This window comes from Trichechus manatus, unplaced genomic scaffold (assembly GCF_000243295.1).
Source record: "Trichechus manatus latirostris isolate Lorelei unplaced genomic scaffold, TriManLat1.0 scaffold00163, whole genome shotgun sequence".
Classification (NCBI taxonomy): Eukaryota; Metazoa; Chordata; class Mammalia; order Sirenia; family Trichechidae; genus Trichechus; species Trichechus manatus.
The window spans coordinates 1757888-1774493 of record NW_004444099.1 but is presented as its reverse complement, the minus strand read 5'-3'; the positions used below and the strand labels follow the sequence as shown (position 1 = coordinate 1774493).

Genomic DNA, 16606 nt, shown 5'->3' with positions numbered 1-16606 from the left:
CTTGGTATATATTCTTCTCAACTTTTTTCTATGCATTTGTAAATAGAAATTTAAAAAAAAAAATTTTTTTTTTAACAACAACAACAAAATCATACAGAGCCATGGCTTTGTTTTTTCACCTAACTTAATGGATATATGCAGGATCACTATTATAGAGATCTGACTCATTCTTTTTAATGTTTGTTTAGTATTCCATAATGTGGGCCTCATTATATAACCATTATTTTTCTTTTTTTGACATTTAGATTGTTCCCAATTTTTTTGCTATAATAAATCAATTAGCAGTGCATTATTTTTACATATATATATATATGTAGTGGGCATTTCCTTTTATTTACTTAGGCTAAACTCCTGGAAGTCTACATTTTTAAAACATTACTTCTTTATTGGGGGAACAAAATCTTTTCTACTTGAAACAATAGTTAAATTTATATCAAGTCTGTTAAGAAAATTAAAGTAAACAATGGTGGTGTAAACCAAGAAGCCACAGGTTCCCTTTCTTTTTCTTTGGCAAAAGAAACAGATTATGGAAATTACTCCTTGACATGCAGTAGAGAATTTTAATTTGAGAAATTTAATTTCTCAAAAATAGCATATAATATGATGTTCTTGGAAGGTATATATTAAAGACATTTAGAGGAATGGGGAGGGAAAATAACATTTGACCATCAACTATGTACCAGAATTGTTATAAGGATGAGGGGGGATGGAGATGAACAAGAAATTGCTGCTACCTACAGAAAGCTTATAGTTTAGTTAAACTGAGGAGAAATTGAACTCAAGAAAAAGCATAAATTCTTCATAACTGCCAAAGAAATGTGGAGTTAAGAGTGGTAGGCTGTGTGAAGGAACACTTACTGGACAGAGTTTTGAGACATAGCTTAATGTATTATACAAGTGGTAGGAAGGGGCAAAGTGGGAAAAGGGGAATGTCAAAAGCAAAAATAACCAAACATTAATGTGATTTGGCTGAAGCAATGTAGATATATCAGATGAGGGACTAAAATAGCTTACAGCTTCTAGGAAAGGAACATTGTCAATATGAAAAATATTTTAGTTGGCTTTTCCTTTCTGTGTGACTTCCCAGAAACAAAAATAAATTACACAGGAAAATATTGATCACTTTAGTTGTATGGAAGAGTTTTCCAAGGAACTTACTTTTTGTTTCTGACTGGAATATACTTGATATTGAATCTGAGAACAGATGTTGTTCAGAAAATATGAACTCCTTAGAAAGTAGCTTTTCCTCATATATTAATATAGACAATAGAGCACACAAGTGACACAGTCAGGGGAAGCTCTTAGACATAACTAAACACCTCACAGGATGAGATTCCAAGGCTCAAAGGCACAGGACCATAGACTCAGGGGGACATCTACATCAATTGGCACAACATAGTTCTTAAAGACAATGTTCTGTATCCTACTTTGGTGAGTAGTGTCTGGGGTCTTAAAAGCTTGTCAGTGGCCATCTAAGATACAACTATTGGTCTCTTCTAGTCCAGAGCAAAGGAGGGGGGAAAAAAACTAAAGACTCAAGGGAGCAGTTAGTCCAAAGGATTAATGGACCATATGAACCACAGCCTACACAACCCTGAGACCAAAACTAGATGGTGCCTGGCTACCACTACTGATTGCTATGACTGGGATTACAACAGAGAGTCCTGGACAGAGCATGAGAAAAATGTAGAACAAATGATCAAATTCATAAAAAAGACCAGACTTACTGGACTGACAGAGACTGGAGGAACCCCCGAGATTATAGCCCCCTGGACACCCTTCTAGCTCAGACTTGAAGCCACTCCTGAAGTTCACCTTTCAGCTAAATATTTGGCAGGCCTATAAGACAAACATTAACACCCATGAGGAATGCGCATCTTAGATCAATCAAGTATACAAGATCAAATGGGCAACGGTTGCCCAGGAACAAAGACGTGAAGGCGGGAGGGAATAGGAAAACTGGACAAATGGACACAGTGAACCCATGGTGGAAAGGGAAAGTGGGGAGAGTGCTGACACAATGCGGGATTGTGGCCAATGCCACGAAACAATTTGTGTATAAATTTTTGAATGAGAAACTAATTTGCTCTGTAAACTTTCAACTAAATCACAAAAAAGAAAGAAAGTAGTTTTAAATAATTGAAGTGCTATTGTGACACTTTTAAAATGTAAAACCAAAAAACCAAACCAGTTGCTGTAGGGTTGATTCAGACTCATGGTGACCCCATGTATATCAGAGCAAACTGTACTCCCTAGGGTTTTCAATGGCTGATTTTTGGGGAAGTAGATCACCAGGCCTTTCTTCCAAGATGCCACTGAGTGGACTCAAACTGCCAACCTTTTGGTTTGCAGCTGAGCACATTAACCATTTGCACCACCCAGGGACTTCTGAGTAGCACATATTGTTGTGTGTCATTGAGTCGATTCTGACTCATAGAGACCTTATAGGACAGAGTAGAACTGCCCCGTAGAGTTTCCTAGGTTTTCCAGGAGTATCTTGTTAGGTCTTTTCTCCGGTGGAGCTAGTGGGTGGGTTCAAACCACCAACCTCTCGGTTATGGGCCAAGCAATTAACTGTCTCGCTACCAGGGCTCCTTGCCTAGCACATAAGAACCCAAACCCAAACCCGTTGGCATCAAGTCGATTCCAACTCATAGCGACCCTATAGGACAGAGTAGAACTGCCCCATAGATAGTGACCCTATAGGAGGCACTGAATAGATATCTGTTGGTAACTTTAGATGTCAATTTATCTGAAAAATGTATCTTAGTGTTAATAAATGTACTGCTTCAAAGTAACAAATGAAGCTATAATTCCTTGATTAGAAATTCCAGGTCCCTTATTAAGGTAATAATTCTGTTATTTTTAATATCTTTAGGACACAGAGTCTGGCATCTAATAATTCAGTCATTTTGGATGGACTAAAAAGAAGACCGAATTTTCTGCAGAACCTTGAAGGCACAAAGAGCAGTCAAGCAATCACACCCAATTCCTTACTACAACTAACTCCAGTCATAAATGTTTGATTCTTATTTTTCTTTTGGAAACTTTTTTTTTGTAAAAATGTACAGCATTACTATAGAATGTTTTAATCAACCAAATATATAAGGATCCTCTAAAGCCAAGCATATGTGCTATTAACCTCATTGCATATTTTGTTCTCGTTACTTGCTTTTTTCCTTTTTTGACATTTTAAAGCTTTTTTTTAGTTTATTTTAATTTTACCATGAATTTATTAAGAATATACCATTTGCAATAAAAAGAAACATGGAATCACTGGACTGTTTCCAATTAAACATAACTAAATTTTCAGACATGCATTAGTTTCTCAAATACATAGAATGCTAATTAACTACCCAGTAGTCCATTTCTCTGTACCCGTACTACTGAGTTCCTATGTTAAGTGGATCTCACTGGATTTAACACAAATTCCAGAAAATGGTATGTGGTCAGGTTGCATACATACTTTGCAGCTGAAATCTTTTAGCATTATTAGAAAGAATTTACATATATGTGTTGGATACTTTACAAAAAGAATTCCTTCCATCCAGTTGTTGCTGCTCAGGATCTTCTCTGTGACCAGCTTGAACATGAACAAATTGCTCCACGTTGTGACTGGCAATGTCCAGACGGCCTGTGGCAGTAGACATCTGGCTCTATTATTCCTCTGGTTCCTCCCCACATTTCAGGCTGTCCCTATAGCATGGCAATGAGAAGTCAAGATATTTTCAGATGTTGGAGCTAGAAGGGAAGCAGAATGATTGCAAAATAGTTTGTGAATGAGGAAAGTTCTGAATTAGAGATTTCGAGAAAAAAAAGGAAGATGACTGATAGAAGTTTAGCTTCTGGAGGACAATGGCAATTTAGCTACATTTGATCCATTACTGTTCATGATGAGACCTGGATAGTTCTCCCAGAATTTTTTCTGGTAGGTTTTTTCAAACCAAATGGTGGAATGGTCAGGTCTCTTGGGCTTGGAGAACATGGAGCAGTCAAGAATGTTTTTAGCATGTTGAGTAGACAACTGATGCTGACATGGTTGAGGAAGTTTTTTTTCTAAGAAGTTTCTAAGGATTCTCAAAGCCTTAGATCGCAAGAATGATTGAACGATTGCCTGTCTCCAGATCTCACCATCCTGATAGCAGAGAAGTTCAGAGTGAAGCACTGTGGAGAGCTGCATCCATGCCCTGTGGGAGTGCAGAAGGGTTGGTTAGACCCACTACACTCCGTGAGTGGTCAGACCACTAACGGCTGACTATTGGTTTTCAGTGGGCCCTGACCATCCTACCATGGCATGTAAGAAGATGAGCTGCGGTCACGAAGGCATTCCAAACCCTGCTCAAAGTACAAAGAGGATAATCTGGCATAGAAAAGACTTGTGGGAGGTGAGGAGATGCAGACTTTTTAGGGGGTCTTACAGCTTAGAATCAGTGCCAGTTAGTGGAAGTTAGGAGAAAATTTTCAGCTCAGTATGAAGAACTTCCTGTTAGACTACCGTGCTGAAGATGAAATAGGCAGTTTTCTAAAATAATGAATTTCCCAGTATTTAGGGCATCCAAGCAGAGGCTTGATGATCCCTTGACTGATATGTTGAAGAAGGATTTTCTATATTTAGCTTAACAAAATGGCTCAACTAAATGATTTTGAAGATTCCTTCCAACTGTAAGGTTTTGTGCTTATAAGAGTTGATGAGGATACTGCGAAATACTGAGTTCATGCAAGATTCTTGAGTATTGCTTCCACCTGTCCATTTCTGCACCTATCCTTGCCAACCCTTAGAAAAAGGAGCACCAACGACTCTGTTCCATCTTTGATTTTGGACTGCGACAGGTTTCTTAGTAGAGTGAGGAATCCAAAGTCTTGTGACTCCAGCCATGTCTAGGTACCAGTTAAATCCATCTAATTTTACCAATGGCTGCATTATAACACTGTCTAGTTAAATGTATTGAATGAAGCCTATTCTGAAACCAAGACACTTTGCTTCTACACACGTGTGACCACAAGTATTAAAGATGGGAATATGTGTTATTAAATTGTTTTTTTGGGAGATTATTCTTTAAAATAGGTGACTTGAATTTTTTTTTCAGTATTAATTTTTTTGTGTGGAAAGTTTAGTTCTTGATTTTTCTTCCATATTGCAGTCTATTCTCTAATGAGAAGACTGTTGTCTTGAGGCAGCATGATGATCTGAGCTTAGGAGTCAGACACAGATTTGAATCTCAATTTCATTCCTTGGTAGCTGTATGATGGAGCAAATTACCAAACTTTTCTGTGTCTTTTTTCTCGTCTGTAAAAGGGAGATGAGTAATGATATTCTACTTTATAGGATTGTTGTGAGATTTGTTGACAATCTAGCTAAAGTATCCAATACAGGAGGCACCTAATATTGTTATAAACATACATATTTACCAGATTTGCCAGATAGGTAAATATATACGACGCACTGCACAGATCCCTTGTTTATTGCCAAGTTGTCTGAAATTCCTCCATTAGCGATTCAGTCCTTTGGGTAAAGATTATAGAAAGTATTCTCAATTAAAATCCAGGTATGCCTGGAGGAGGTATTATGTCTTCAGATAACAAGTTTTCAGTTATGCCTTATGCTATTGTTATGTGCCACCAAGTTGATTCCAACTCACAGCCACCCCAAATATAACAGAAGGAAACATTGCCCAGTCCTACGCCATCCTCATAGTCGTTGCTATCTTTGAACCCATTGTTGGAGCCGCTGTGTCAATCCATCTCATTGAGGGTCTTCCTCTCGCTGACCCTCTGCCAAGTATATGAGATCCCTTTCATTCTCTCTCATCTGGGATCTCCGACCTCTAGGAATCCTCAAAAAAGTAACTGGGTTCTGCAAGCTGTTTTCAACATTTCAAAAATCTGAATGGGAATTGTGTATTTCCTGTGCCTATGGTTACTCTTGGCTAACTAAAACAAGTTTGCTTACCAATGGCTGAAATTTCAGCTCAGTAATGCAACACTAAAAGGAGTTCTGGTGGCACAGTGGTTAAGAGTTTGACTGCTAACTGGAAGGTCGGCAGTTCAAGCCCACCAGAAAGATGTGGCAATCTACTTCCATAAAGATTTACAGCCTTGGAAACCCTATGGGGGCAGTTCTACAGTGTCCTGTAGGGTCACTATGAGTCCTATAACTCATGAGTATATTGAGTATATGACTATGAGTCAGCATCTACTCGACGGCAATGGGTTTTTTTTTTGTATCACATGCTGATGTGACACTGTTAAACTGCATTTGTATCTTATTCATAAATTATAAAATGACAATGAATCAATTATTATTAAATGCAGTTAGTAGATAAAATGTCTAAAAATGTCAGATCCATGAGGAAAAACAATGCAAATAACCCTTAGAAGTGAAAAGATTGAGAACCACTGTGTTTTCAGATCTCATTTACAGCTAGCTGAGAAGGTTTTTGGGGAATGAGGAGGTGAGTAATGAAACAAGAACGGGCATATCAAAGACAAACTCATGACTGATTTGCTGGCCTCTCACAGATCTTTCTCCTGTTTGACACTCTAGAAGCATGTTCCCGCTTTATTAGGAGTAACTTCAAACATTTCTTGTGTAATGGTGCCCTCTTCTGGAGTAACTGATGTGACTCTGAAAACAATGCCCCCCCAGCACCTGCTTCATAATATCTACAAAGTAATTAAATAGTGAGATCTCTCTCTAAAGGTGTAACATTGAAAAAGCTATTCAAATAATTTGTACCAGGAGCTAGATACAAAAGTATACATGTGTAAATGTGTTCAGAGCTGTCTCCTTTTCAACTCAAAACCATGAGCTAAAGGTAAAAATGTAAGCACATCACTGTAGTACTGTTATATCAGCTGATACTCCCAATTCCCCTGCACTATCAGAGCAAGCATTACTGTCTCCACTTTATAAACTAAAACAAGTTCACATGGCTAGTAATGGCAAAAACATCCTCTCCCCTCCCTTTTCCCTGTCTCTCTTTCCTTTCCCTTCAGTACTCTCAACACTCATTCTCTGCCCCCAATGTCTCTTGATCAATTCATAACTACCCCTTAAATTATTTCCATCTCTTAGCATTTTAAAATAATGGTTCTACTTGTCACACAATATTGACCTGCAGATTCAAAGGCTGTGTTTGATGGCTCTTTTCAACCTTCTATGTCTAACCATAGAAATCTAGCTCTGTAGTTTTAAAAATGACTGGAGAGGGATAAGTATAAATATATTCACCTTGTTTTTGTACTTTAAGGGTCACAGAGGGGCCAAAGGCAAAGGAATTTTTGTAGAACTTCAGAACAGAGAGCAGCAGATGAGGCACCCAAATGTTGAATTTTGAGAAAGAAATTTTATCAGTGACCCTGGTTAAGATATTTGGAAAGTAAAAATGTTTTAGTATGATTGTATTTTTGATTGCTTGTGTATTTTAGTTAATGCTTCTCTTTCCCCCTAAAAATATCATCAGATACAAATCTCTTGCGGTTCATAGAGAGAACACAAATCAAAGAAAAAAAATTATCTTCCATCTTCATTCCAAAGTTTTCTAGTCGATTGAGGCAAGATACCTGTTGAGAGCTTATGTATAGTATGGTACCCCCCTCCCTCCTTTTATTTTTCTTTTTCCAGCTAAACCACTCCTTGGTCAAGTTATTTATGATTAGGTTTAATTTATACACACTTGCCCTTTCCACCTGTCATAGACAGCAGCCAGACTTTTGGTGCAGTGAGTTTAGGGCTTAGAAGGCATGTGTTGTAGAGTGTTGCAAACCACAGAAGGTCATTTTGAAAAACACTAATATACTTGTTAACCACTGGAATAATAGGGAACATTGAACAGTCTAGTCCATTCCCTTTTCAGACCTCTTGTATGACCTCCTAAAGATAGTAGTCCTGAGGAACCAACACTTCATCCACATTTAATCTTCAACTACAACATATGAATATCTCTTAATATACCAGTTTTATACCAGTGACCTACTTAGTTGCATCTATTTCTATGTACATCATACCCTGTTGTAGGGCTACAAAGATATTAGGGTGGTAGGATTGGGATGAGTGTGAAGGGATGGGAGAAAAGGATTTAAAAAAGCATAGACCTAGAAATGCATAGGTATTATAATTTAGGGAGACAGATGCATTTCTTATTCTACCACCTTTAGCTGAACACTCCTTGTGCTCATAATATTGAATCCATAAGGTTACATCTAGCTAAACATATAGCCCTTGACTTCAGGCCAATTCATAATCATGCAGGAGGTCTGCAGCATCCACAGGTTTAACAGTTGTAGTTTGTTATTCGGAACTAATCCGCAAACTTCATGACATGCAGCAATTTGTAATTCTGCTAAGACACAAGTTGGATGGTCAGGCTACAAGGCTTGTGTGCTGGGCACTGTCAACTGGTTTGTGAGATGCTCCTGAACCTACATTTCAATGTGGTTTCTCATTCTCTGCTCAATAGTAACTGGGTTGAAGAGATTGTAAAGAGATAAAGAAATGGCTCTGAAAAGAAAGCCAACTATCTAGCACCGGCGAGTGTAAGAAAAGGTATATGCCTAGGAAGTAGCCGTCTGTATTTCAAAAAGTTTCCAGTTTTGTATAAGGTTGCAGTTGTATAAAAGGCAATTAATTCCCATCGATAAAACTTTATTTCACTATAAACGAATGAAGCCCTGTTGGCACAGTTAAGAGCTTGGCTGCTAACCAAAAGGCTGGCAGAATCCACCAGCCGCTCCTTGGAAACCCTATAGGGCAGTTCTACTCTGTGCATAGGCTCACTATGAGTCGGAATCGACTCAATGGCAACGGGTTTGTTTTTTGTATATAAATGAATAATCTATCAACGGCAATTGTCAGACGTGTTTTCTCTCTACCAGAAACTGTGAGGTTTCTTCAGATTTTTTCTATTCAATGTTTCATGGGAACATCTTTCCCAAAACGCTTTGGGAAACTGAAAGCTTGCAGGTTGGCGTGGCAGAGAAAGGACCGATCTCGGATTCAGGAGATGAGTTCTCTAGTCCTGACTGTGCCACTGATTGTGTGGCTTTAGACAAGTAAATTCCTTTCTCGGGTTTAGTTTCTTCGTATGTCAAACGGGGAGCGTGATGAGGACCCAGAGTGAACGAAGACCAACTTTATGACTACAATCTAAGATTTCAGGGAAGGTTGTCTGGTCCTGACCTCCACCTCAAGCCCTCCTGCCCAACTCCAGACCCGATGAAGCCTCTTCCGACGAAGCCCCTTCAGACCAAGGTCGGGTCGCCGGCCTCGAGCAAAGCCGTTAGACGTTAACGCCTCACCCCGCAATGGGCGGGGCCGAGGCCTGCACCTTCCGGTGGTGAATGGCTGGGCTGCGCCTGGCGTTTCCCACCTACTCTGGCAGGTCAGCCCGCCGCGCGCGCGGACCCCTCTCCATCACCGTTAAGGGGCCCAGATGTGCATGCTGGGAAGCCCCGAGGCGTCCCCTTTGGGCCAAGAAGAAGTTTTGGGGGTGGGGGGAGGGGAGAAGAAACCCAATAATTTTATGCTAATAAGCACGCACGTAATTTATGGCGATTGGCCAGGGTTTTACTTTAGAAGCCAATCACTTCAGAACAAGGGTGTGCCAGTAGAGATCTCTCACACCCATTGGATGGGAGGTTGCGGTGCAACGGAAGAGCTTAAAGGGAGAGTATCCGGGATTATTTCCCTCCGCGGTGCGGTGCGTGTCCCGGAAGTGACGCACGGCCCGGGCCGGGCGGTCGCCCTGCCCCCGCTTCCTTTCACGCTGTGGCTGCCTGTAGGTGGTTGTGGCCACCGTGCCCAGAAGGAGGCGGCGGCGGCGAGTGATGCCTGGGAAACTCCTCTGGGGGGACATTATGGAGCTGGAGGCACCCTTGGAGGAGTCGGAGAGCCAGAGGAAGGAGAGGCAAAAGGTGCGCTGAGGCTGGGCCGCGCCTCTTTTTGGGCTGCGCCGACTTGGGCGGGGAGGGAGCTGTCCCTGATGGCCTGTCAGAACCGGGCCGGAGCATCCGAAAGCCTGCCCTCGCGCCGCCCTCGACCCTCTGAGGTCGATCCGGTACCAGTTCCACCTCCACACCCCCGACCTGGAGAAGGGCGGCCCTCGGCTTTGGCCCGGCCTCCCGCGGCCCCTCAGCCTTTCCCGTTGGCGCCTGAATCTCTCCTACGAGGTGGGCAGACTAAGGCTCCCATCGCGGTGGAATCTGTTTTTATCTGTTCTTCCTTAAGCAGCGAGCCCTGTCATTTACTTCTCGTTGACCGTCTTAGAAGATGGTTAAGAAAAATAATTGATTTGGATATGTGTTGTTTCTCTGTCACCCTGTCTTGTGTTCGAGTATCTTGGGAAAAAGCGGTCTTAGGTTTTACAAACCTCAATAAGTAGTCTGTAGAGGCTTAAGGAGAAGTACCAGCGTTGCTAGGATTTGACTGTGATGGAGATGATGTGAATTGTATTTTTAATAGCCCTTATAGTCGGTATGTTCATTCAGTCCACAAGTATTTATTGAGTCTAATTTGTACCAGGATCTTTGCTGGGCACCAAGGAGTTTAAACTAAATACGAGTGTAAGAAATGGTTCCTGCCCTCGTGGGCCTGTAGAGGAGTTGTAGAGAGAAAAGAAAAATCCAAGAACAATTAGGGGGCCACAACGTGCTGAAAAGGTAAAATTTTACTGGAGACATTTGACCTGGAGAAAAGAAAACAGACCTGAAGACAGTAAGATAGTGGTCTCCAAATATTTGAAGGCTGTCATGTGGCAAAAGAATGAGATTATTCTGTATAGCCTCAAAGAGCTACTCCTCCGACCTTGTCACCAGGGTAAACTTGCCATTCCAGCCAGTTATTTTTCTATGTCTCCTGTTGAAATACTTTGTGTCCCTTTTGCATCCAAATCCTATCTATCTGTCAAGGTCTAGTTCAAGTCTTTTCTAATCACCCCAGTGTACAGTAGTCTCATTCCCATTTGAAGTCCTATTCTACTGGCTGTCTTTATCATTCAGTTGTCATTTATGATGTGCTTCCTTGTAAAGTTACCTTGTTTTTCATGTGTGTATACTTCCCAGAGATTTTTTTGAGGAAAATGACCACATCTTTGTCCATCCTTACATTTCAGTATATTCTTGTAAGCTGATGGCTATATTCTTGCAAGTTAATGGCTTTCACATTGTAGATTCTCCAGAAGTACTTGTTCATTGGTCCTTTAACTATGAAAGAATAACTAAAAATTTGGAAATGGAGTATCAGCTAATAAAAATAGAACATTAGGGTAGTGGTCTGGCTTTGAGATGAAGATAACTTTTGTTTTGGGTATGTTGAGATATGGAGCTAGTTCATAGGTTCTCAAAATGAGTTCAAGTGAGGAAGGAAGCCTGGAAATGTTTGGTGAAGCCATGAAAATGGTATGCAAAAGATATGAAATGGTATGAAAGTCATAGAGGAAAGAAACTTAAGGAACATCCACAGAAGGAGGAGGGAGAGGAACCATGAAGTTGTGATAGAGGTAAGAGGATAAGGAGGAAATACGGAGTGTTAACAGAAACCAAGGGAATGGACAATGTCAAGCACTGTGAGCCCGATGTGAAACAATGTATTTCATCACCTTGGGATGTTGCTGGACTTGGTCCTGGAGGTCTGACTTTGCCTTGCTTCATCTTCTCCCTGAAGTGTAGGGCCCAGGAGCAAAGCAAACACCAAGGTTGACTCTATAAATAACCTTGTTTTTCTGTAGAACCTATTGGTTTGGGGAGATGTGGGACTAGTTTAGTTAAGTAAAGATCAAATGATATAACCTATAACTATATAACTTATGTTCTTGTAAAGCACTATTGTTTACAAAACATATATTGTTCAACAGTAATACAACAGTAATGTGCAAGTGGATACCTAGGTAGATATGTAAGGTGAGCAGGGGTGGGAGGGCATTTTGAAGTACACCCGTGTACGTATATATGTGTACATGCTGCAAATGTACCGATGTATGCGATAGTGCGCACAGGGGTCACAGTCATGAACATTTCTTAGCCATAACCATACACCTCCTAGGACCGAGATACTGGGCTTGAGGGCTAGGGACCACAGTCTTGGGGGACATCTAGGTCAATTGGCATATCATAATCCATACAGACAATGTTCTACATAGTATCTTGGTGAATAGTGACTGGGGTCTTAAAAGCTTGTGAGCAGCCAGCTAAGATACAACAATCGGTCTCTTCCCGTCTGGAACAAAGGAGAGTGAATAGAACCAAAGACTGAAGGGAGCAGTTAGTCCAGAGGACTAATGGAGCACATGAACAGCGGCCTCTACTGGTCTGAGACCAGAAAAACTAGATGGTGCCCAGCTACCACTACCACTACTCTGACTGAGACCGCAATAGTAGGTCATGGACAGAGACGGAGAGAAATGTAGAACAAAATCCAGACTCATAAGACCAGACTTACTGGTCTCACAGAGACTGGTGTAACCCCCGAGATTATGGCCTTTAGACACTCTTCAAACTTGGAACTCAAACTTGGAACTGAAATCACTTCTGGAGATCTCATTATAGCCATGCAATAGACAGGCCTCTAAAATGAACAATAATACCAGTGAGAAATGTACACCTCAGAACAATCAACTATACGAGACCTAAAGGGCGGCATTTGCCCAAAAGCAAAGTTCAGAAAGACAGTAGGGGCAGGAAAGCTGTGCGAATGGACACGGGGAACCCAGGGAAGAAGGGAGGAGAGTGCTGACATGTTCAGGGATTTGCAGCCAATGTCACGGAACAAGCTGTGTATAAATTGTTGAATGGGAAACTAATTTGCTCTGTAAACTTTCACCTACAAGCAACAATAAAATGTTAAAAAATTGTTCTTCTATTTTTTTTAGCAACTGTTATTTTATGGATGAGGAAACTATGTAAAAGTATTTTGTAAAAATAATTAAGTCATGGTGAAAGTTGTTGTAGTGGTTTTTACTGTCACTAATCACTGTTGTTGCTGTTGAGTGGATTCTGACTCATGGTGACTCCATGAGTTACAGACTAGAACTGCCACATAGGGTTTGCAGGGCTGTGACCTCTCAGAAGCAGATCACCAGCCCTGTCTTCTGAGGTACCTCTGGATAGGTTCGAACTGCCAACCTTTTGGCTAGTAGTCGATCACTTAACTATTTGTGCCACCCAGGGACTCCCACTAATCATTGCTATCTAGTTTTTTTCAAACAACTGATGAAGTAATTCTGAAGATGTGCTAAATTTTCAGATAATTTCTTATGATCTGCAAATATTAAAACACTGGCCACCAGTGATTTTGTCATTTTAAAACTAAAGGTGCAGAATAGTCCACTCATTTTTTAAAAAAATCCTGTTGACTAAATTAAAAAAAATTTTTTTTGCCAGGATTAGTAATAATACTTGTCTTTCTATGGGTGTGTTACAATTTGAGTTTTTGATGTCTTATGTAGTTTTGATTGGTTTTCTTTAACCTGTAAATTATCAAAGTTCAGGGAGGAGCATGGTGTGAAAAGAGCACGGGCTTTTCAAGTCAGAAAGGGTTAGGTTGGATTTCTGGCACTTCCACCTGTAGGAAATCCCACTTTTGGGTCTTAGCCTCTAAGAAATTCTCATTGCCTCATTTGTAAAATAGCAAAAGTAGCACAGGTTCACTAGCCCTTATTCAAAATCCTTGGGGGTAGATGTGGTTTGGAATTCAGAATTTTGAGGATTTTTACAACCTGTAAGGGTTTGGGCTGTAACTTGTAATTAAATACCTTAATATTAAATATTCATACTAAAAGAATGCCAAACCAAACCCATTGCTGTTGAGTTGATTCGGACGCATAGCAACCTTATAGGGCAGAGTAGAACTGCCCCATAGGGTTTCCAAGGCTGTGATCTTTACGGAAGCAGACTGCCACATCTTTCTGCTGCAGAGCGGCTAGTGGGTTCGAACCACCAACCTTTCAGTTAGTGGCCAAGCACTTCACCACTGTGCCACCAGGCTCTTTTTACTCATATTAAGAGGAATAAATAAAGACTAAATAGCCTCACATTAATTCAGGTCAAATTTCGCCACATGAGTTCTGGTCAGGTAAGGTTTTGCCTCCAAATAAGTTCTAAAAAAACTTTCAATTTTCAGAGCTTTTTGGATATTGGAATTTTGGATAAGGGATTATGGACCAGTACTTCCCTTACAGGGTTGTTGTGAAGATTTAAACAAGGTAAGCAAAAACACATTTCACAATACTGGGTAGATACTCAATAAATACTAGTTTTTTCTCTTGCAGATGTTAAATCTTTTGTTTGTTTTTTTATTTATAAATATGGGGTTCTCATTCTTTTTCTGAGAATTCCTACTTTAATTTCCATTTAATCTTCTGATAGGATTAGAGGGGCCCAGAGGCTGGGACTTGAGAATGCAAGAGATGGGATAAGAAAGATAGGTAAAGCTTGTACCTTGGCATGAAGGGACCAGTCTGGATTTCTGCCAGGTAGGTTTTCAAGATAACTGGTAGATTGAGTTTTACTTGTTGGGGTGTCATGCTCTAAAGTCTTAAAATGAGACCTTGTGACCCTCTTGTCACTGCTTTTTTTGTTTTTTCAGAGTGATAGAAAGAAGTCAAGGCACCATTATGACTCAGATGAGAAATCAGAAACAAGAGAAAATGGTGTTACAGATGACCTGGATGCTCCCAAGGCCAAAAAAACTAAAATGAAAGAGAAGCTAAATGGAAACACTGAAGAAGGATTTAATAGACTTTCCGATGAATTCTCTAAATCTCATAAGTCAAGAAGAAAAGATCTGTCTAATGGTGATATTGATGAATATGAAAAAAAATCAAAGCGAGTGTCATCCTTAGATGGTTCCACCCATAAATCAAGTGATAATAAACTAGAGGAGGTATGGACAATTTCTGTTTTGCATTTGACCTGATTCTTCAAATACAGGCTTATTTAATTACAATCGATTTTACAGTATTTCCTGCTTAGTGTGGAATAGTCAGTTAGACCAGGGTGTCTGTGCAGCTGAAATCTAAGCCTTTTTTTTTTGGTCCTTATTTATTTCATTGTGTTGTCATTTCTTGTGCTGGAAGGTGGTGGTCAAATTTAAACCTTTCCTGTGTTTTTGGGTTCCTAAACAGTTTTTCTGAATTACTTTTTGGTGGCCACCTACTTGCATTTTTTACGGTTAATTCTGTTCCTCCCAGTACTCATGAATTGACTTGTGACCTCCTGAAACGAGGTACATAAGGCCTCTTGACTGTGTATTAGGCTTTCTGCTTTTTCTGCTTCTGTAACAAATAGCAACTTGTAGGTGGTCTTGAGGTCTTATTGTGACTCATTAACGTTAAAACTGTTTACATTTTTAAAACAAATGAAACATATAAAAATGGCTGAAAGAGATCTATTCTGGGCATTAAAATTTTGGCAGGGTGTAGAAAACTTGCTTAGTATGGAATCTACAGTCCTGGACTCATTGCTTTTGTCAGTACCTGTTAGGGTAAATATTTTCTTGAACAAAATTTGTTAAAAAGTGTTTTGCAGTATTCCTCTAGCAGAGTTTATCTAGGTGTCATAATTTTTCAATATACTACTCAGAAAAGAAAAACTTATATTCTTGATAATTACTAATTCTTTACAGTCTTTAAATTGGATAATTATTGATAATTTAAATACATTTTTGATTCATTGAATGTGTACTCTTTGGGAGACTTTGGGAAAAGATGTTGAGTCCTTGCCTTACAGTAGGGTGCTTTTTTATTTGTGAATTTGTTGTCTGTCAGGAAACACATATGCTAGAAAGGTAAGCTAAATAAAGCCCTACAAATCTATATTGCTAATAGTAGAATGTACAGGCTGCTGCTTGCTCTGGGGTTTTGCTGGATACACTGCTCTGTATTATAATAGGCTTAACTGTTAATTTTTTTGTTTAGATTTTATTAGGGTTTAGGAATTCTACTTCTAGGAATTTATCCTGAGCACACAGTCACGAGGTGTGTAGAGATGTAGGAATAAGTATTCATCACAGTGACAATTGTTAATTATAGCAGAAAATTTAAAACATCCTCAATTTCTGGCAGTAGGCATTTAGTTTAATAAAATATGCTACATGCATGCAGTAGCTATCCCAAAGGATGTAGAACAATGTTAGAAAGCTATTCAGTGTATTTTGTTAAATGAAAAAGGCAGATTACAAAACCGTATATACAGAATGATCTTTTATTTTAAAAAATTTATACATGCATAGAGGATTGGATGAATGTGTGTTTCAAGTATGGTTTTAGATGACTAGATTATAGATTTTTTTAAATTCTGTTTATCTGTAGTTTCTAAAATTTGTACAATGAAAGTGTATTACTTTTGTGATAAACATTTTATTTTAATCTTAAAAAGATAATAGCATTGAGATTTGTCTAAACAACTTACAGTTTTAATTTTGGTATTATGTCTTTTATCTGGTTCCCAGTTTGCAAAATGTTGTCTGTTGTTCTGGAACTACTTTCTTTCAACACATGAGTAATAAACTTCACTGAGCAGATATATTGTCTTTGTTCTGTATACACATTGACTAGTATGCAGAGTTTCCAATAGTCTTTGAATGGTAATGTCATGCTAACCTATATATATATAT

The 16606-nt window shown here is 39.5% G+C and overlaps 2 protein-coding genes across 11 annotated transcripts in view; both read left to right on the top strand.

The window, feature by feature from the left end:
• The window catches only part of STOX1 (storkhead box 1), a 59197-nt gene extending 56171 nt beyond the window's left edge, over nucleotides 1-3026 (top strand). Inside the window, exon 4 of one of the 3 annotated variants that reach the window (XM_004386391.1) lies at nucleotides 2879-3026. In XM_004386391.1, coding sequence (XP_004386448.1) covers nucleotides 2879-3026 — 148 coding nt within the window. The remainder of the gene's footprint in view (nucleotides 1-2878) is intronic. The other 2 variants (XM_004386393.1, XM_004386392.1) reach the window with 2 other exon arrangements.
• A 6697-nt stretch (nucleotides 3027-9723) lies between these two features.
• Nucleotides 9724-16606, top strand: part of DDX50 (DExD-box helicase 50) — a 51479-nt gene continuing 44596 nt past the window's right edge. For 2 of the 8 annotated variants that reach the window (XM_023740736.1, XM_023740737.1), the window contains exons 1-2: nucleotides 9748-9912; nucleotides 14579-14875. In XM_023740736.1, the coding sequence (XP_023596504.1) occupies nucleotides 9826-9912; nucleotides 14579-14875 (384 nt within the window). In that variant the 5' untranslated portion in view covers nucleotides 9748-9825. The other 6 variants (XM_023740738.1, XM_023740740.1, XM_004386389.2 and 3 more) reach the window with 6 other exon arrangements.